Source organism: Carassius carassius, chromosome 33, assembly GCF_963082965.1.
Source record: "Carassius carassius chromosome 33, fCarCar2.1, whole genome shotgun sequence".
Classification (NCBI taxonomy): Eukaryota; Metazoa; Chordata; class Actinopteri; order Cypriniformes; family Cyprinidae; genus Carassius; species Carassius carassius.
In genome coordinates, this window is record NC_081787.1 from 28,135,415 (window position 1) to 28,158,571 (window position 23,157).

Consider the following 23,157-nt stretch of genomic DNA (forward strand, 5'->3'; position numbering starts at 1 on the left):
GTAGGAAGCATTTCTTGGTAAATGGGTGCAGTGACTTTGGTTTTCAAAAAACACAATGGACCAACACCAGCAGATGACATTGTACCCCAAATCATCACAGACTGTGGAAACTTAACACTGGACTTCAAGCAACTTGGGCTATGAGCTTCTCCACCCTTCCTCCAGACTCTAGGACCATGGTTTCCAAATGAAATACAAAACTAGCTATCATCTGAAAAGAGGACTTTGGACCAATGGCAACAGTCCAGTTCTTCTTCTCCTTAGCCCAGGTAAGACGCCTCTGACGTTGTCTGTGGTTCAGGAGTGGCTTAACTAAAGGAATACGACAACTGTAGCCAAATTTCTTGACACATCTGTATGTCTTGACCCCAACCTCAGTCCATTCCTTGTGAAGTTCATTCAAATTCTTGAATCAATTATGCTTTACAGTCCTCATAAGGCTTTGGTTCTCTCCGTTGGTTGTGCATCTTTTTCTCCCACATTTTTTCCTTCCACTCAACTTCCTGTTAACATGCTTGGATACAGCACTCTGTGAACAGCTCTGTGATTTTTTTGCCAATGAATGTTTGTGGCTTACTCTCCTTGTGAAGGGTGTCAATGATTGTCTTCTGGACAACTGTCAGATCAGCAGTCTTCCCCATGATTGTGTAGCCTAGTGAACCAAACTGAGAGACCATTTTGAAGGCTCAGAAAACCTTTGCAGGTGTTTTGAGTTGATTAGCTGATTGGCATGTCATCATATTCTAATTTGTTGAGATCGTGAATTGGTGGGTTTTGTTCTTGTGCATTGAATTTATTTAATACATGAGTTTCACAATTTGAGTTGAATTACTGAAATGAACTTTTCCACGGCATTCTAATTTACTGAGATGCACCTTTATATATATATATATATATATATACATAATTATTTTTTTTTTCTTGTGCTAAATGCTAACATTAGCCTAGATAATTCTATATGTCAGTGGTGCTGATCTGCTTAAAATATTTTCCAAAGAAGGTGTATGAGTGATCTTATCATTTTCTGGACAAAAAGCTCTCTGAACTTCATCACGATCTGAAGCTGTGTGTAGCATATTAATACCCACCTGTTATCATTATAGTAAACTATAGTCAAATACCCACTCAATAAACTTTGACAGGTGAGGCAGTGCCAAAAGACAGTCATTGCTACACCAGTCATTTTTAAGCTATTATCAAGCCATTTTCATAGGTTTAACATTACATTAACAGCTTGAAAAATATGCTAATTTTACTAGAAACACCAGAGGCTGGAAAGGTAGACAATATTCAGTCAAGGAGGGAGGACGGCATACATTGAGAATGCAAAGCAATCACTTCTTTTACATTCACACAATTGCAAAATGAATTTTTTTGTTTGTTTGTTTAGAATACACCACTAATAACAAGTACAAACACTGGGTCACAGTTTGTGGATCTACTAAACTTCTTCCTGTTGTTGACAGACATAAAAAGCTGAATTTGATCGATAGTTTTGGGGGTAACACATTAAAAGTAATATGAGCTATGTAATCAGATTATTTTTTTAGGCAAGCAAAGTAACGCATTACTTTTAAATTTACAATATAATATCTGAGTTAGTTTTTCAAATAAGCTACTTTGTTCATTCATCTTTCCTGTCCAGTGCTGAAAGAGGTATATATATAATCAATCCCAGTCCTGGTGTAAAAAAAGTAATCCAAAAGTAACTAAAAAACTAAATAATAATTATCATTTATTAAATTTTTTATGGAATAACGCAGTATTGTAATGCATACTTTTAAAAGTACCTTTTCCCAACGGTGGTAAAACTAATCTACTAGTCAGTGTCATCTTATTGTGAACTAAATGCACAATCTCTGTAATTCTGTATAATTTTTTTGCTTATTATCAATTATTAAGTTATGTAAGACATGACGAGTAAATGCAATCTTTGTGCACTTCTTGGATAGTGATATACGACCGTATGTCTGTTTTTCTTGTCTCCTTTGCACAGCGTTCCAAAATAGCAGTGTATGAAAAAATGTGGTCGTACATGAAATCGGCTGAGCCCTCCGTCTTCGCCAAGACCACGCCCGACGGGGTGGCACGGGTACGAAAGTCGAAGGGCAAATTCGCCTTTCTTCTCGAATCCACCATGAACGAATACATTGAGCAGAGGAAGCCCTGCGACACCATGAAAGTGGGCGGCAATCTGGACTCTAAGGGCTATGGTGTGGCGACCCCCAAAGGCTCAGCATTAAGGTGGGTGGAATAATATAACAATATTCTCCATGTTGTTATAGTATTCCACCTACCCTGATGTCCTGTGTTGTCATTTCCTCCTCCCTCCCTCCCTCCCCCAATCCCCCTATTATGACAAAGAGGTAAAGGTATAATGCATTATGAATGTTATTTGATTCACAATGATGCTTCTGATCAATTCTCTCTTCTTTAAATGTTTGTCTTCTTTTCCAGTTTTTCAACCAGTTATTTTTTATTTCAAGACTTATCAGTGGCTAATTTTAGCAATCATTTCTCATTTGTGTGTGTGTGTGTGTGTGTGTGTGTGTGTGCGTCCCTTCCCGTCTCTCTGCTGTCTTTTTGTCCTTCGATCTTTCTCTCGCTGTCTCGTGTGGCTGTCCTTCCTGACTGTCGTGTTGTCACTTTTAATTTAACAGTTCAACGGTTTTTCAATTTAGTCTGTAAAAGCTGCGCTGTCACTTGTGACGAATGTTAATTGCATGATGTTTGTTGTTGTTACTTTTCTTCTCAATGACAATGTCCCCATCCCGCACACTTCAGTTTGAAACAGCGTAACCCTCCATGCCACCTTGAATATTTAACACTTTCTTTGCTCTGAGCGTCTCTTACCTTCATATTCGTCAAATTCTTAACCAAATTGTGCTCTCTCAACCATTCTGATTACTGCTATAATTGACTCTCAGTAGTAGTAGCTCACCGTATTTAGTAACGTTACCATTACTACTACTATGCTAATGCAGTAGATTGCTCACAGACCTGTGCATTTTCTTACAAGTTATGTTTTATTGTTTCAAGAAATGCTGTTAACCTGGCAGTTTTAAAACTGAATGAGCAAGGCCTGTTGGACAAATTGAAAAACAAATGGTGGTACGACAAGGGAGAGTGCGGCAGCGGGGGAGGTGACTCCAAGGTCAGCCTCAATGTCACCGAAATCGGGTACCATAGTACAGAGTAATCGGCAAGCCTGTTATCCCTGAACCTAGTCAAACCAAACAACCAACAAACAAAAACAAAAAAACAAGCATCCTTTCAGTGATCCCACATTATCTGAGAGCTAAAACAGAACCCTGACTTGGCTAACGGAGGAGAGAAAATCACCAGTATGATTTTGTCCTACTGAGGAGAAGTCCGGGGTTTTTTTTTTTGTGTTTTTTTTACACTCTTCACTTTAGTGTAGTGTTCACTCACAGATGTTAGCGATGCTGTTTGGTTAGCAGCTGGAGCTGTGTAATTAGCAATATTAGCGCTGAAGACTGGTGAACTGTTTGTGTTTTAGGAATGGCCTGGCAGACAGTAAAGAGGGACTCGAGATTGCCTTCTCGCTTTGCTTCTGCCAGGCAGCTGTCTACGAACAGTAACCTAGTCTTCTTATAGTTTTTACCATTTATAACAAGTTAAGAAAAGGGAAAAGTGTAAAGTCCGCCTTAAATTAATCGGAAATTAGAGCAATGTTTTAGTTGTACACTTCTTAGGAGAACTATGTCAGGACAAATCATTGTAACATTCAAGAACTTTTAATGTCTGACAGGACTAATACACCATGTAGATCAGAACTGGTAAAACACTGACACAAACAGTGGGATCTGAGGCTTGAGAGGCTAAGAATAGCACACATACATGAGCATTCTCATCTCCACACGAAATCCATCACTTCATTCGATCCTGGCTATTTGTCCTCCCTCCACGAGGCCGATGTTAACCCACACAGCAAGGCATACGTGGGACGTGTTGGACCCAGTCCAGCCCTTATTTTGTACTCATGTGGAGGTGAAGATTAACTGATGTGCTACCCTTAGACTTTCCAGTTCAATTCACAGCATTCAGAAGGGCAAGATCACTTTTATATGGAACTGTTCTTGTTGTTTGTTTTGAGAATAATGGTAAAAATGGGGACACACATGATGAGGGCTAACGGTGCTTTTTCTTGTGTGTCCCAGACTTTAGACAACATTAAAAGCCTCATTTTCAGGACCTTCAGAGTTTGACGAAGTAGTGCACGGATGTAGTTTGTATAATAAATGTAATATAGAGCATCAGTTTTCTCGACATGTGAAAAGGATTTATGAAACCACTAAAAGCCTTTCAATTTAACTGAAATTTCTTGAGCTCCACCATAATACTTCAGTGTACATTTGCATAACCTCAAGGATTGTAAATGCTAGCTTTTTCACCACTTAAAAATATACTCGACTTTGGTAGCGCTGGAATATATATATATTTTTTTATCTCATTTTTGGGGAAGATTTTTGATTTGATTTAAAGTCAACTTGAAATGGCTTTCGCAACCCAATGTAATTCCATAATGTGACATTTCTGGATGACATTTTGTGATGATTATTGTTTATTTGTTCAATAAGAATACAAGGATGCAAGGTAACTGCACTGACTGTTGCATACTAAGAGTAGGTTTAACCTAGGTTTACTGAAGTAACATGCCTCAAAAAATGTACCTATACTTACAAATTAAAGCAGTTTCCAGCTGAAATTAATATTAGTAGCAATAAAACTATTATGATTATGGCGGATTTTTTTTTAATGCACAATATTAATGTATGACATTAAAAGATTGCATGATTTATAAACTAATACAGTATCAGACTATTGGTAAGGTTTAGGTTCAGGTTCAGTGTAGGTGGTTCATTAGTTGAAAACACATTAGAACTCTAACCTTTTAGCGCCATTCAGCCGATGTTTCGCTTCTGATACGTACATCAACCAAAGCGTTGCCAGACTCACGCTTGACTGTTTTGGATAAACCTGAACGTTTCTCGGGACATTTCACTATGAAAGTGCTGCACAACGTGCACAATTTTACAATGAGCCTGGGTTGGAAAAAGGCATAAAAGTGCTCACATAGCTAGTATTGCCTAGGTGACATCAATCAAATGCAAAAACTGTTTCTGAGGAGGAGCAAGTCATTATATTTTGATCAAAGATTACTTTTTATTATTATTTACAATACAGTGCACTAATGAACCAGTTTTGGTTTCATAGTTTCCTATTTCCTGAAAATGAGGCCTCTCTAATAATGTCTGTACTAGTTGTTAGAAAGCAGGTTTTCAGTACAAACAAAAGCATTGTGCCCCCTGCCTGTGGATGAAGGTGAAAGGTTATGTGAGCTTTCATAATCACCTTTCTTTGTTCTAGCTCTTTGTTTTTGCAGTTTGCAGTGATTTGAAGCACCCATTAGTCGACACGCAGTGGATGGGCTAGCTCTAATGATCTAATGCAGCGAGACTGCAGTGGCACGTCTGGACCCAGCCGCACAGCCAGCTGTGGGAAAACACAACAAAAAGAGAGAAAAACAAGAGAGAAATCCACATTAAGCCACCTGTGACAAACAGACATCATGAGTCACACAACCCGTTCTCCTCTCGGCCCTTGGCAGCCTGCTGCCATCCTCGCAGCTGATAGGTGTCCCACTCCAGTCGCTACAAACGCTCCGAGGATAATTACATTGTTAATCAATGTCTCTAATGTCTCTCCCCAAGCTAAAATAAATTTTAGGATCACAAAGCTAAATCAGCAGCAGCTACGAGAAGACTAATTATGTCTAGACGAGTGATGGCATGGCTTTCGATTATAGTAAAACCAAAACAGAATTAAGTTTTAGAGGTTTACAAAAAAGTGCCATTCTCTAGCAAGAAAAAAAAAGTCAACATGAAATGATAATCGCAACATATGTGACTTGCAGTTAAAATATGATATTTTACAAGGAAAAAGTGGGACTATTTCATTTAACATGAACTGAATGCATATTATGGAAAAATGCTGAGAAACACTGGAAAAATCGCGTAGTGATTTATTTTGAGACATAAATTGCTAGAAAATGTTACACACGATTACAAGATAATGGCAGTCAACAAACTGAATTAAATGTGTACTTTTAAAGTAGACAAACTAAAATAGTGTCTTCCTGTAAAACATAGTGCAATCATCATTTACAACTTTTTACTGTGAACCAAAAATCAGTTGTGCAAGAGGCTGAGCAATTATGCCCCCTGTTGAAAAAAAAACAAAAAAAAACGCATATGCTGGATAGGTATGTTTTGAAGTAAGGCTGCTGGTTTAAGATGGTCCTAAGTTGGTCAAAAGCAACTAGCTCCTGCACAGGACCAGCTCAAACCAGCAGCCATGCTTCAAAATGTACCTATCCAGCATATGCTGTTTTTATTTGGAAAACTGAGTATAATAAGGCTTGCATGTGTATTAAGAAAATAAATAGGATCAATTTTTATTTCATGTTGATTTTAATGGTTATCATTACGCTAACTGAATATAATTGAAGAGGGCACTACCCAAAATGGCCACCACATCACACTCTGACCACTCATCGATGATTATTTATTTACAATATAGTCACTGCTTCATTAGCCGCTAATGTCATTTATAGTAACCGCATCTACTGATTAGCAAGACTAGCCTCTAACGTAGCATGGATAGGCACCCAGGTAAAACAGTGTTTTACTTTGCAAATGCTTTGACTCATCTGTGTACGGTCTTGTTTACTTCTGTATGTGTGTTTGCTTGTTTGGTTTCTCTGTACTCTCCGCCTGTAATCCGTTCACAGAGTCCTAGCGTCCACTCTCCTCAGCCTGAGCAAAATACTACTGGTAATTTTCGTTGGTCTGTCAGTCAGTCGAGGGTTCCAGTGGAGATCCACATTCTCAGATGCTCAAATTAACCAAGACGCTTCTCTGCTTTTATAGCCTCGCAGAAACCTGCCCGTTCTTCTCTTAACAGTGTATGCCGATTACTCAAAGCGATACGGGTAGGTCCTGGCACACTAGCTTAGCCATGGTGAATGGAAGGTACTAGTCAGAATGCCTGCCACATGTGTGCTGATTATGGCCAGGAGCCCTGCTTTATCGCTTTGTAAAGTATGAAGTAGTTAAGACTTGAATAACATAAAATAACATAATATAATGTTATTTATGTTATTTCCCACGTGAAGAACTCCTGTAAACCTTGCAGTATTGAAACTCAGTGAACAAGGCATCTTAGCCAAGCTGAAAAACAAATGGTGGTACGATAAGGGTGAATGTGGAACCAAGGACTCGGGAAGTAAGGTCAGTCGCTGCAGGTCTTTTGTACTGATTCCAAAAAGTGCATTTTGACATATTGTTCATATGCAAGGAACAAACCAATAGTCAATATCTTGATTTAACCCATGTGTAGTAGATTTAATGACTTATGGCCACATATAAGGAAACCATAAGGACATGTGGCCTAGAGTTTTGCACGATTCCCCATCATTTCCAATAATCAGCAAAGGGATACTTATGAGACATATGTTTCTGTTGTTGTTGTTTTTTTTTTCTTCAGTATTTCTTCCAGTGAATGCCCTTAGATTAAGCTGTAATGATAAATCTAATGGGGAATTAGTTAAAAGTGCAAATTGATCTGCTGATTAGATTAATTTCTGCATATCAATTGTCTTTCTTGCTTATTTACACTTGACTCAATAACCATTATGCTGCAGTTCTTATTCACCAAACTTCGAATTTAAAATTTGATGTATTAGTGTTGTTACTTATTTGTCTATTACCCAAGAAAAAAAGACTTGTTCATTTATTGAACCTCATGAACCTCTTATCAGTTATCCACAAATGCCATTTCTCATTGTGACAAAGAGTTTCGACGCAAGTTTCTTTAGACAAGCGAAGGTTGACTAGTCTTATGATGTGAAGGTGATTTGTAGTAACAGACAAAACTGAATAGTAAAAATGCAGCAGTTAAATGGCCGCTGTTTAAAACGATCTTGATAAAAACGGCAAATAGTGTAATACTAATGGACAAATTTTTAATGGACAAGTTTGGGGGGTAAACTGCAGCAGAATGGTTCATTCTGATTCTTAAATTCAGTACTCTGGTGTAGAAAATATGTCAAAATATGAATTTGAAGGTTAAAGGATGGAAAGGCAGTAAGGTTATTAAGTTAGAGGTCTGACCTGTATGTAACTGACCAGCTTCCTCAGATACATGAAGAAGCCAATGAGAAGATCAGGTTAGAGAAAACATCTACATTCACCAGTTATGGTCCCAATTGTCTCATTTGTCTTTAAATGACATTGAGCTAGACGTCTAGACACATATGGATATTTTGGCTTTAATCTCTCCATTGGAATCTAGATTCCTCTGGTAGCAGTAGAAATGTCATTTATAGCCAGTAGTCCTGCTTGATAGAACATGTGAGGAGTTGTACAGGATAGTGTGTTTTGTGTCAGGATTGCTACTGTAAGATATGCTAACTATGTCCCTCACTTCTCTTAGGACAAGACAAGTGCACTGAGCCTGAGCAATGTTGCTGGCGTCTTCTATATTCTGGTTGGTGGACTAGGGCTGGCCATGATGGTGGCTTTGATAGAGTTCTGTTACAAGTCACGTGCAGAAGCCAAACGGTTGAAACTTGAAAAGAACACCCAAAACTATAAGCCAGCCCCGCCAGCCAACACCCAAAACTTCGCCACATACCGAGAAGGCTACAACGTGTACGGAACAGAGAGCGTAAAGATCTAATGGTAATGCCTCTAATGTGAGTGTGTGTGTGTGTGTGTGTGTGTGCACGCGCAAACGCTGGAGATTGTGTTTGTCATTAAATCCTGATAATCAAATCAATGGAAAAGTGCAGCAGCGTTCCGGCTGATTTTTTCCAAACGCTGGCTTGTTTTCAAATGGTCAAATGGTCAGTCAGCTTGTGCTATTGTGCAAATATTAACACAAATGTGTTAATATTTGTACTCGGGCAGAAAACAGTCAGAGATATATCCATGTTCTACATGTGTATCATTTGGCCAGAGAAAATATTTGGAAAACAAACCAACACAGTAGAAATAGGACAGTTGAAGACTATATAAACAGACCTGTTGTTTTTATCAGCTAAAGTATTGAATTATATCACATCACAACATATTCGGGCAGGTTTTTTTTGTTTCACTTACACTGTTTGTTTTGTGGGGTGGGGGACTCATACATACAACCATATATAAACGCATATGTATATATATATATATAGAGAGAGAGAGAGAGAGAGAGAGAGAGATTTACTTATAAATTCAAAAATTTAAATTACTATTAACATATTTTAAAATGTAATTTATTCCTGTGAAGCGAAGCTGAATTTTCAGCAGCCATTACTCTGTATATTAGAAATATGTTGATTTGTTGTTCAATAAACATTTCTTAACATCAATGTTGAAATCACTTTTTTTTGGAAACCATGATATACTGTATGTATTTCCACCCTGTATTATTTGATTAACAGAAAGTTCAAAAGAACAGCATTTATTAGAAGTAAAAGTTTGCAACAATGAAAAGTCACTATTCAATTTTGAATTGAATGCCTTAAAAAAAAAGAAAAAAAAAAGAATTTAGCTTATAATTTTAATAATATTTTCACCTCATAGTAATGCAAATTTGTTGAGTTGCTAATTGGAGAAAAATACATACATAAACATTTGTTTTCTTCTATGCACAACGTCTTTCTTTAGATTTTGAAATATGAGATGTGTTCTTGGCAGGAGTTATTCTCAGCAGTCTGTGTTGTAATGCATCAAATAAATACATTATAGATTTTTCACGTACATCATTCCTGAATATTCTGATCTTGTTGCATTAAAAATGTTTTAAGATTTACTGGACATTTCACAGCAGCTGAAGAGATCAGAGGATAGACGATACTACACTGTAGAATCAGCTAAAAAACAAACTTTATTTTCCCACTGCGTAACACTCTCTCTTGTGCGTACTCTCTGATGTGTGTGTGTGTGTGTGTGTGTGTGTGTGTGTGTGCAGAACGGCAGTCTGGCAGCGTGGTGTGACACCTCACAGAGGCGGCTGGATCTTCAGGAGGGATCGCCCCCTCTCTCCATACACATCAGCTCCAGCCGACACAGCACGCTCTTGCACGGACCGGCGCAAGAATTGGAATCGATTTCTTCAGTGCCTTATGGAATATTCAGAGTATCACACTGATGCAAACTCACGGCTGAAGCATTGCATCGCTCCAATCACTCAAACCCACAGAATGCCATCATCATCATCATCCCTGTGAAATAAAAAAAACTCCAAGGACAGCGAGAAATAAAGCCATCACTTGCGATCTTAGCACACCGAATGAGCCGATCTGACTCGAGATGTTTTGTCTGATCTATATTTCTCAGAAGTTCAGCTGGAAGTTCAGAAGCTATAGCTAAACCCCATTTGACATTCAATAATGGTGTTCTCACACGCGAGTTTTACAAAACCAAAAATCGCCACACGATTTCCTTCACACACACATGTGCTTACAGACACGAACTTCCAAGGTTTTGTAGTTATCACAGCATACTGTACAAGAAACTGAAGCTATAAATCAGATCACATTAATGTAGATAAACCGCAACTCACAAAAGGACATGGCTTTTACAATGTAGTATTTGATTACCTCACGGTTTTCTGAATATAATTTGCACATGAAATCAAGCTTTTATTTGACGAGCATTATTAGTGTTTGGTGAATTATTTAGCAAACAAGACTAGTATTAATAACATTTACAGTAGATTTATAAAAGGAGCTAATGGGAAGCTAGCACATTTACATTTGCTGTGACATTTTTGTGTTGGAGAGAAAACCAACTGTGACTCCACGGGACCGAGGATGCGGCCCATCCCCGTGACCATGGACAGATCGTTTTATAACGAAAAGCTTTTAAAAGACTACAAATGTGGAACACAAATCTGTACATTTCTAGTGAAGGATTCTCAAGCGAGTGACTGAATTCCCAAATTTTCTATCTGCATGTGAAAACTTGTGATTGTCAAGTCAAGCCCCGCGACTTCCATTAGATTCTAGAGGGTCAGTAGAAAGTGGGGTTCAGCTTTCATATTTCGACCTGTTCCTGACCTGTGAAACAGCACTTCAGCACAGAGGACGTGACCCAGAGACTTGCATGCGTGACTGTTGTTCCCCGAGCCCTGATAGTGAGGCCTTGTACAAGGAATTTTAATACATTTTGTAAATAAAAACAAAACAAAACAAAAAACTGAATGGAAGAATGTGTGGGGGCTTTTTAATGCACACAATGAATCTGTGATCCTCAAAGCATTAGTGCTGAGATAACTTTGTGGAATACAAAGAAACAACTGACTTTATAAAGAATGACACTCTGTACCTGCACAAAACTTTTACTACTTAAAGTCAAAGGAGGTATAAAATGTTATAATTTATGTATAGATGGAGTCACCAGCACATGAATTCACTTTCTCCTCCATGAAGGAAATGTTTTGTTGCACACAAGATAGACAGACTGACAGATAGACAGACAGACAGATAGAGAGAGAGAGAGAGAGAGAGAGAGACAGACAGACAGAGAGAGAGAGAGAGAGAGAGACAGACAGACGGAGAGACAAATAGATAGACAGACGGACAGATTGATAAATAGACAGACAGACAAATAGATAGACAGACAGACAGACGAACAGATAGATAGATAGATAGATAGATAGATAGATAGATAGATAGATAGATAGATAGATAGATAGATAGATAGATAGATAGATAGATAGAGACAGACAAATAGATAGAGACAGACAGACAGACGGACAAATAGATAGAGACAAATTTTTTCAACAAATTAAACAATATAAGAGCTTACTATAGTAGATATCTACATATTCAAAAAACAACAGATAGATAGATAGATAGATAGATAGATAGATAGATAGATAGATAGATAGATAGATAGATAGATAGATAGATAGATAGATAGATAGATGGATGGATGGATGGATGGATGGATGGATGGATGGATGGATGGATGGATGGATAGATGGATAGATAGATAGATAGATAGATAGATAGATAGATAGATAGATAGATAGATAGATAGATAGAGACAGACAGACAGATAGACAGATGGACAGACAGACAGACAAATAGATAGAGACAGACAGACAGACAGAAAAATAGATAGAGACAGGCAGACGGACAGACGGACAGACAGAAAAATAGATAGAGACAGACAGAAAGACAAATAGATAGAGACAGACAGACAGACAGACAAATAGATAGAGACAGACAGACGGACAGACGGACAGACAGAAAAATAGATAGAGACAGACAGAAAGACAAATAGATAGAGACAGACAGACAGACAGACAAATAGATAGAGACAGACAGACAGATAGACAGATGGACAGACAGACAGACAAATAGATAGAGACAGATAGACAGATAGACAGATGGACAGACAGACAGACAAATAGATAGAGACAGACAGACAGACAGAAAAATAGATAGAGACAGACAGACGGACAGACGGACAGACAGAAAAATAGATAGAGACAGACAGAAAGACAAATAGATAGAGACAGACAGACAGACAGACAAATAGATAGAGACAGACAGACAGATAGACAGATGGACAGACAGACAGACAAATAGATAGAGACAGATAGACAGATGGACAGACAGAAAGACAAATAGATAGAGACAGACAGACAGATAGACAGATGGACAGACAGACAGACAAATAGATAGAGACAGACAGACAGATAGACAGATGGACAGACAGACAGACAAATAGATAGAAACAGACAGAAAAATAGATAGAGACAGACAGACAGACAAATAGATAGAGACAGACAGACAGAAAAATACATAGAGACAGACAGAAAGACAAATAGATAGAGACAGACAGACAGACAGACGGACAGACAGAAAAATAGATAGAGACAGACAGACAGACAAATAGATAGAGACAGACAGACAGACAAATAGATAGAGACAGACAGACAGAAAAATAGATAGAGACAGACAGAAAGACAAATAGATAGAGACAGACAGACGGACAGACAGAAAAATAGATAGAGACAGACAGACAGACAGACAAATAGATAGAGACAGACAGACAAATAGATAGAGACAGACAGACAAATAGATAGAGACAGACAGACAGACAAATAGAGACAGACAGACAAATAGATAGAGACAAATTTTTTCAACAAATTAAACAATATAAGGGCTTACTATAGTAGATATCTACATATTCAAAAAACAACAACAAACTGCCAGCAACTGTCAGAATATTTGAGCAATGACAGAATCAATCCCCATAACTTACCCATACAAAGCTACAAATGAGATCTTAAAGAAAAAACAAAGAAAAGCTCCTCAAGGACAGACCAGAAACACTTTACTCGGATTTATATAAGAACGGAGAGGTCAGTAACATCATATTCCACACAGAAGACCCAGAAGCCTGGCACTCAGCGATTAGACAGCATTACCCCACAGTCATCAGGAAGGGCATCAGTAACGGATGGAAACTACAGGTCAAAGAAGAGGACGATTCAGAATCTGACATCATAATTACAGCCAACCTATACAAAAACGGGACTGTAATGATTAAGGGCAATCTGAAAAAATTTGAAAAGGAAATCCTCCAAATTAAAGGAAAAGCTCAGCTGAACAAGAACTGCCCTAATACACTAAAACAGGCAGAAGACACCTCCATCTCCACCCATCAAGCTACAAATGAGCAATCCAGGGATGAGAGTGAAGAGATCTCCCTTCTACACAGTATCATCAGCGACATGAAGGAGAAGTTCAGGGAAATGGAGCTGGTGCAGCTGAGAGAGGAGATGCATGGAGCAGTGCAGCAGACTGATCCAACACAGAAAGATGAGGACTACAGGAAAGAAATAACAATGCTAAGGGAAGAAATTCAGGAACTGAAAAAACAGAAAGAGGAGTACAACAAACAACTGTCTATAATAAGAGAAAAAATGAGAGAGCTAAGAGAAGACAGAAGGAAAACAAGTGAAAATAGAAAACAACTGCTAGCTCTGAAGGAGCAACTGACACAGACAAGAGAAGAAGGACAAAGTTTAGAGCAAACTCCTCTTCCAACAACCACAGCCATCAACCCCAGCAGCCCTCCTCCACCCGACTCCTACAGTCAAACACAGCCCCAGATCGTACTCCTGATGGACTCCAATGGCAGATTTGTTGATGAAAAGAAACTGTTCCCGAGAAGAAACGTCAAAAAAATCTGGTGCCCAAACACAGAGAAGGCCCTGGAGCTCTTGTGTGAAGAGCAGCTGGGTTCCCCCAGCCACATCATCATCCACACCAGCACTAACGACCTGAGAATCCAACAAGAGAGAGTAGCTACAGCTCTCATTAATGCAGTAGAGAAAGCATCCTCCAACTTCCCCAACTCCAGAATCATCCTCTCCACCCTGCTGCTGCGCTCTGATTTCCACCCAGACACCATCAGGCATATAAACGCCAGAGTGTCTAGAGACTGTGCCCTAAAGCCCAATGTTTACCTGGCTCAACACCCCACCCTCAATCTCAACAGCCTGTATGACCATGTCCATCTGCACAGAAGAGCAGTTCCGATCTTTGGCAAGACCCTAAAGGACATGGCACTGAACCGCAGCTCCAGCACACCACAGTGACCTCATGGACACCCCACAGAGCCGCTACAGAGACACCCTTCCATTCAGCGCCCCCTCCACCGGAGGAACCCCACGACAGACTCACACCACATCACCAGACCTGCAGCTCCTTCAGCCCATCATTCACATGAACATCAGCAGGAGCAGCATCCAGACAGACAGAGCTACGCCCAAGCAGTCAGCAGATCACTGATCAACCCAGACTCATCTCAGTCCAGAGACCTCACAAACATCCAGCACATGCTGACTCTGCTGTGCTCTCACCTCATGGGTTAGTGACTTAGTGAGAAAAAAAAAGGATGAGAAATGTATGCGTTTACATATGCATCTATAACACATGTATTTTTAATGTAGCCTACATGTGTGTGTGTGTTATTTATATATTTATTTTTAAAAAGAACCTCTTAGAGATCTCATTATTTAATGTATTTGAAAAAAAATGTATATGTATATATATATATATATATATATATATATATATATATATATATGTATGAATATATATGTATGTATGTATATATGTATCTATATGTATATATATTGTATATTTATATAAGACATTTATTATTTATACATTCAAATATATTCTTAGATATTTATCATAATATTTAAAATATTCTTCTTGATCTGTTGATTCAGCATACTGATGTTTGTCTTGTTTTTGAAATAACAAAAATGATTAATGTGTTCATATTCCTTAAAAATCTCATGTTGGAATATTCAAGGACTTAGGTCCTCCATTGTTGGTTTTAAGAGCCAACTGTCAGATTTCAAAAAAGAAATTCTGAATTCTGACATTACAATATTACAAGAAACATGGAATGTAAGAGATTTGTCCACTGGCTGCCCAACTGGGTTTAGAGAAATCATTTTACCATCCACCAAACTAAGAGGGGTGACACAGGGCAGAGACTCGGGGGAGATGCTGATATGGTACAGAACACAACTCACAGACTCAATCAGCTATAAAAATCGGAAAATCATACATTTGTCTAAAAATCAAAAAAGATATTGTGTCCACAGACCGTCACATATTCTTGTGTGCCACATACTTACCCCCGGCTGAATCTCCTTATTACAATGAAGAAACCTTTTCTATTCTGCAAGACGAGATCTGCCACTTCCAGACTAAAGGAAATGTTTTAATATGTGGAGACTTAAATGCCAGAACTGGAAATGAACCAGACTTTGTCAACACACAGGGAGACAAATATATCACGAACACCTGCCACTCTCTGCCCTCATATCACCTCAGAAGAAATTATGACAACTTCACAAACAAAAGTGGGAAAAGCCTTCTACAGTGCTGTCGGTCACTGGGCCTGTATATAGTGAACGGTCGCATACGAGGAGACTCTTTCGGTTGTTACACATTTAATTCTTTTCTTGGTAACAGTACTGTAGATTACTTCATCACAGACATCGACCCAGTGCATCTCAGAGCATTCACAGTCAGTCCTCAAACACCTCTGTCAGACCACTGTCAAATTACACTCTATTTAAGACAAACTCATAGCAATGAATCACACAGACAGCCCTCTCATTTACTGAAGCTGCAACCACCCTACAAGTGGACAAATAACAGCACAGAAAATTATCAAAATGCAATATAATGTCAAACTATCAAATTATTATTGGACAAATTTATAATGAACACATATCCACAAAATAAAGTAGGCATAAATCTGGCACTAAAGGACATTACAGATATATTCCACCAATCAGCATCCATGTGCAATTTGAAAAAATCATTATAAAGAAAACCAAAAAACACCAATGAGAAGTGGTTTGACGAGGAGTGTAAAAGAATTAGAACGACAGTAAGAAATCTTTCAAATAAAAAACACAGAGATCCTGACAACCAAGAACTCCGTCTTCAGTATCACGAAGCCCTTAGACTGTACAAACAAACTCTAAAAGCGAAAAAGGAAGAACATACAGAACAATTATTTCAAACAATGGAGGAATCAATAAATACCAGTAACTTCTGGACCAACTGGAACACGCTCTATAGACCACAGAAAGAAGAACTGGCCATTCAAAATGGGAACATATGGAGGACACACTTTGAAAATCTGTACAAAATAACTGAAACAAATCCTGCTCGAAATGAAATAAAAACCAAATTAGAATTCCTGAAAGAAAAGATTAAAGACAACCAGAATCCCCTGGATTTCCCAATCACAATAAATGAGCTTACAGATAGACTACATGTGCTAAAACCCAACAAGACATGTGGCATCTACGGAATATTAAACGAGATGATCAAATACACCAACGAGAAATTCAAAACTGCAATAATCAAATTATTTAATATTGTTTTGAGTGTAGGATATTTTCCAGACACCTGGAACCAAGGCCTAATTACTCCCATCATTAAACAAGGAGACAAGTTTGAGCCAAGCAATTACATATGTGTCAATAGCAACCTGGGGAAAAAATTCTGTTCCATTATTAACAAAAGATTGCAAAACTTTCTCAAAACCCACAAAATCTTGAAAAAAAGTCAAATTGGATTTCTGCCCAAACACAGAACATCGGACCACATCTACACCCTCCACACTATCATTGATAAACATGTACACCAACACAAAACCAAAATTTTTGCTTGCTTTATCGACTTTGTAAAAGCTTTTGATTCGATCTGGCACGAAGGACTCTTTCTAAAACTTCTAGAAAATGGGATTGGAGGGAAAACATTTGATTTAATCAGCACCATGTATAAAAACAATACATGTGCTGTAAAAATAGGAAATAAACGAACAGAATTTTTCTCTCAACATTGAGGAGTTAGACAAGGTTGCCCTTTGAGCCCCACTCTGTTTAACATTTATATAAATGAATTAGCCAAAGAATTAAATAATTCCCCTGCACCCGGCCCAACCCTGACGAAATCAGAAGTCAAATGTCTCCTCTTTGCAGATGATTTAGTTATTCTGTCAAAAACAAAAGAGGACTACAGCAGCTCCTCGACATCATAGACACATTCAGTCAAACATGGGCTCTTAAAATCAATCTCGCAAAAACCAAAATAATGATTTTTCAAAAAAGACCCAGGTGTAGGGAAAATAAATACACTTTCAGAGCAGGAAACCAGGTCCTCCAACACACCCATGAATACACCTATCTGGGACTAAAAATCAGCTCAACGGGGAACTTCAATCTGGCTGTGAATGAACTGAAAACAAAGGCACTTAGAGTCTTCTACATGGTCAAAAATACAATTCGACATGAAATTCCAATTCAAACCTGGCTAAAAATTATTAAATCAATAATCGAACCAATTGCACTTTATGGCAGCGAAATATGGGGACCTCTAAAAACCCAAGATTTCTCCAAATGGGAAAAGAAGAAATTTAAATTATGCATACCCAAATTTGTAAAAGCACCTTAAAAGTTAACAGAGCGACCCCAAACAAATCATGCAGAGCTGAATTAGGGCGGTACCCATTATTAATTAGTTTTCAGAAGAGAGCTGTGAAATTCCAGCAGCACCTGAAATCCAGTGATGCGAGCTCATATCAGGCTGAAGCCCTGCAGTGTCAGGAGCAGAACCTGCAGAAGAGCGCACTTCTACAGCTGGTGCTCAAACTAAACCCAAACCAGCACAGCACAATCCGGCCCAACCAAATAACACAGTTACAAAAACAACATTACATCACCTATTGGAAAGATGCCACTAAATTACAGAAGAAAATGGAGCTGTATTTAGACCTGAAAAGAGACTACAAACCAGCAGAATACTTGAGCTGTGTAAAAGATCCCAAATTAAGAAAAACACTTACAAAATACAGACTGAGTGATCACTGTCTGGCTGTAGAGAGAGGACGACACAGACAGAGATGGCAGCCGAGAGAGCAGAGACTGTGTTCACGGTGTTCTCAGAGAGAGCTGGAGACAGAGGAACATTTCCTACTACACTGTGATTACTATCACAACATAAGAGCTGCATATTTCCCCAAATTCCAACAAATTAAACCAAATTGTATGGCCTTACCAAATACAGAAAAATTAAATCACATTTTAGGGGAGAATTCCAAAATGATCACAACAGCAGCAAGATATGTATCAGCCCGTCACAAACTAAGACTGCCAGCCAGTGGACAAAACTGAACAAGAGCATTTCTTACATGTACTGTTGTGCAAAGTTATTATCATTATTATTATTATTTTGTCTTTAATAGTTTTCTTGTTTCTTGTTTGAAGGGGAAAAAAAGAGAAAGTATACATTTACTTAATTATTTTACAAATCTGTTTTTGTTTTATGTATTATATAATTTATTCCTTATTCATGTAATGTACAATGCTTTGGCAATACTGTGCAAGTCATGCCAATAAAGCTCATTTGAATTTGATAGAGACAGACAGATGGACAGGCAGACAAATAGATAGAGACAGACAGACAGACAGACAGACAGACAAATAGAGACAGACAGACAGACAGACAAATAGATAGACAGACAGACAGACAAATTGATAGAGACAGACAGACAGAAGGACAGACATACAGACAGACAAATAGATAGAGACAGACAGACGGACAAATAGAGACAGACAGACAGACAAAAAGATAGAGACAGACAGACGTACAGGCAGACAAATAGATAGAGACAGACAGACAAATAGAGACAGACAGACAGACGGACAGACAGACAGACAAATAGATAGAGACAGACAGACAGACGGACGGAAAGACAGACAGACAAATAGATAGAGACAGACAGACAGACGGACAGACAGACAAATAGAGACAGACAGACAAGACAGACAAATAGATAGAGGCAGACAGACAGACGGACAGACAGACAAATAGATAGACAGACAGACAGACAGACAGACAACAGACAGACAAATAGAGACAGGCAGACAAGACAGACAAATAGATAGAGGCAGACAGACAGACGGACAGACAGACAAATAGATAGACAGACAGACAGACAGACAGACAACAGACAGACAAATAGAGACAGGCAGACAAGACAGACAAATAGATAGAGGCAGACAGACAGACGGACAGACAGACAAATAGAGACAGACAGACAAGACAGACAAATAGATAGAGGCAGACAGACAGACGGACAAACAGACAAATAGATAGACAGACAGACAGACAACAGACAGACAAATAGAGACAGGCAGACGGACAGACAGACAAATAGATAGAGACAGACAGACAGACAGACAGACAAATAGATAGAGAAAGACAGACAAATAGATAGAGACAGACAGACAGACGGACAGACAGACAAATAGATAGACAGACAGACAGACAGACAAATAGATAGACAGACAGACAGACAGACAGACAACAGAGAGACAAATAGAGACAGGCAGACGGAGAGACAGACAAATAGATAGAGACAGACAGACAGACAGACAGACAGACAGACAAATAGATAGAGACAGACAGACAGATAGACAGATGGACAGACAGACAGACAAATAGATAGAGACAGACAGACAGACAAATAGATAGAGACAGACAGACAAATAGATAGAGACAGACAGACGGACAGACAGACAGACAAATAGATAGAGACAGACAGACAGATGGACAGACAGACAAATAGATAGAGACAGACAGACAGACAGACAGACAGACAAATAGAGACAGACAGACAGACAGACGGACAAATAGATAGAGACAGACAGACAAACGGACAGACAGACAGATAAATAGATAGAGACAGACAGACAGATGGACAAATAGAGACAGACAGACAGACAGACGGACAAATAGATAGAGACAGACAGACAGACAGACAGACAAATTGATAGAGACAGACAGACAGAAGGACGGACATACAGACAGACAAATAGATTGAGACAGACAGACAGACAAATAGATAGAGACAGACAGACGGACGGACAAATAGAGACAGACAGACAGACAAATAGATAGAGACAGACAGAAAAATAAAGATAGACAGACAAATAGAGACAGACAGACAAATAGAGACAGACAGACAGACAAATAGATAGAGACAGAAAGACAGACAGACAGATGGACAGACAAAAAGATAGAGACAGACAGACAGAGAGAGACAGACAGACAGACCAATAGATAGACAGCCAAATAGACAGACAAAGAGACGGACAGACAAATAGATAGACAGACAGATAGAGAGACAGACAGATGGACAGACAAATAGACAGACAGATAGAGAGACAGACAGACAGACAAATAGATTGACAGACAGATAGAGAGACAGACAGCTAAGAGTTCGAACCCTTTTAAATCCAAAGGCTTTAATTTGTTTCTTCAGTAGAACACAATGAGAGATTTTGAACTCAAACCGTTGCAGTCTGTCAGTCTTTTAATGGAGGCGGGATGGGAATCACGGCTTTGAGTCAAAAAAAAAATACCCAAACAAAACCAAATTAAACCCTGCGGCTCGTGACGGTACACAGATGTGTACAGATACGAAACGATCGGTCTGTGCAAGAAACTGAACAGTAGAGTACATTTGAGACATGTACAGTTGAAACACCGTAAATAACTTGCGTATACAAGAACTCTGAGCCTTGATTTTTTTTTCTCCAAACAATCGTATCTTTTACTGAGGGAAATTTGAAATGTGTGTGCCTTTCCACTCTGAAGATATCTACAAAAGTTTTTTATTTTTTTTCCAAGGTGAGATTTTCTTTTCACCACGTCCCTTCCACAATGAATAGCTTATTAATCTTGTATGCTTGTTAAACTTAACATATACCATTGCAAACATTACACTGTGCTCTAAAAGTAGACATTTTATGACATTGTGAAATGCAAGTTCTTTTCATAGTCTTGAGAAATGTGCGAGCATGTCAGTGCGGTACGGTTGAGAAACAGTGTATGTCACATGCTGTTTAGTTGTACACTGTTATGATAATATAATATAGTCACATGTTAAAAGGATTACATAGCATTTTGGGAAATATACAAGGTGGTAAAGTGGGTACAGTTGATACACCTTTTAGGTCGCCTTGTATATAATAACCAACAATCATAGAAAATAAAATGCATATTCAGAGGCTGTGTGTTTGTGTATTGGTATTACCAACATTACCAAATGTCCTCACAAGTATAGTAATATCAGTAAATTCTAACTGTATAGGAATATTTTTTGGGTCCCCATGATAAAACAAGCTTATAAATCATACAGAATGATTGAAAATGTAAATGCAGAAAGTTTGGAGTGTTTAGTATTAGGGTTATAGAATATACAGGAGTGTATTATTATTCTGTTAGGTTTCTACTGTTTGCTATATTTTTTCTAGTGTTAAATATTTGTTCCTATTTTAAATAAATCAGAATTAAAGCAATTAAACCAGTTTTTAAAATGTAATTTTTAAAACTGTAATTTATTACATTTACAATAGTTAGCCAGCTTTAGATTATTAAGAATGGGTGTTTAGTACACCATATGGGTAAACAAAAATGCACCTTATGTTTATGAGCTAATTGTGGAAAATATAAACTACTTATGGCTATTATTAATTTATGAGATTTTAGTACACAAGCAAAATAAATGTGAAAAATCAATTCATTTCAGCATCTAGTTTTTGTGTAGTGATTAAAAGGGCAGCAAGTGTACCCTATTTATATTTTTTTATACCTCTGACTCACCACAATGTCCGAACTGTCCTGAGCGCCACCTATCGCTCAAATGGACCATTGACACTCCTAATTGAGATTGTAGATAGTGTCAATGGTCCATTTGAGAGATAGGTGCTGTTAAAGCACTTCTAAGTCTGTGATGCACCTAAAGCAAGAAGAAGAAAAGACATCTCACATGTGGCTGTTGAGAACGCACACAGGACAGTTCGGACATTGCGGTGAATCAGAGGTAAAAAAATGCGGTGAATCAGAGGTTTCTTTTTTTTTACTCTCAAAGCCGTGATTCCCATCCACTTCCATTATAAGACTGACAGACTGCAACGGTTTGAGTTCAAAATCTGTTTGTGTTCTACTGAAGAAAAAAAAAAAGTCACCTACATCTTGGATACCCAAATGTTCATTTTTGGGTGAACTATGCCTTTAATTGAGTGTATTCGTAAAATGTATTACATAATATAGATATTGAAATTGAAAAATTGACCTGATCTCTATAAAATATTCTCAGATTTCAAGGCACACACACCACACTTAAAATGTCAGCATGTCATTCAATAATATCAGTGAGTAAAATATATATATAAATTGTAATTTACTTTAAAGTACATTTATATTTTGTAACTAATGCAACGGCATTCAGAGATTTGTTCAAATATTTCATGTTTGCTGTGTTTTTGAACTGATAAATTCATCTTGTGCATTTGAAGTACTTCACGAGGTCCTCATGAAGAGCTCAGAGAAGCACTGATATCAAAGATGCCCTTACCTCGTCAAGTGTTCGGGAGCTTCAGCAAATCGGTGCAATAAATGCAGTTATTTGTAATAATTCTGCAAAATCCCAAAGCATCCAATAAAAAAAAAAACAAGAGACA

The 23,157-nt window shown here is 38.1% G+C and overlaps 1 protein-coding gene across 6 annotated transcripts in view; it reads left to right on the plus strand.

Moving 5' to 3' along the window:
- Positions 1–10,390, plus strand: part of gria3b (glutamate receptor, ionotropic, AMPA 3b) — a 140,767-nt gene extending 130,377 nt beyond the window's left edge. Inside the window, exons 13-16 of one of the 6 annotated variants that reach the window (XR_009425246.1) lie at positions 1,997–2,244; positions 3,040–3,154; positions 7,199–7,313; positions 8,518–8,657. Coding sequence is in view for 3 of the 6 variants with exons in the window: in XM_059522164.1 (XP_059378147.1) it covers positions 1,997–2,244; positions 3,040–3,154; positions 8,518–8,763 (609 nt within the window). In the remaining 3 variants the exon portion in view is untranslated. Of the gene's footprint in view, positions 1–1,996; positions 2,245–2,457; positions 3,155–7,198; positions 8,766–10,038 lie in introns of those variants that run through there. The other 5 variants (XM_059522164.1, XM_059522163.1, XR_009425244.1 and 2 more) reach the window with 5 other exon arrangements.
- The last annotated feature ends 12,767 nt before the right edge of the window (positions 10,391–23,157 follow it).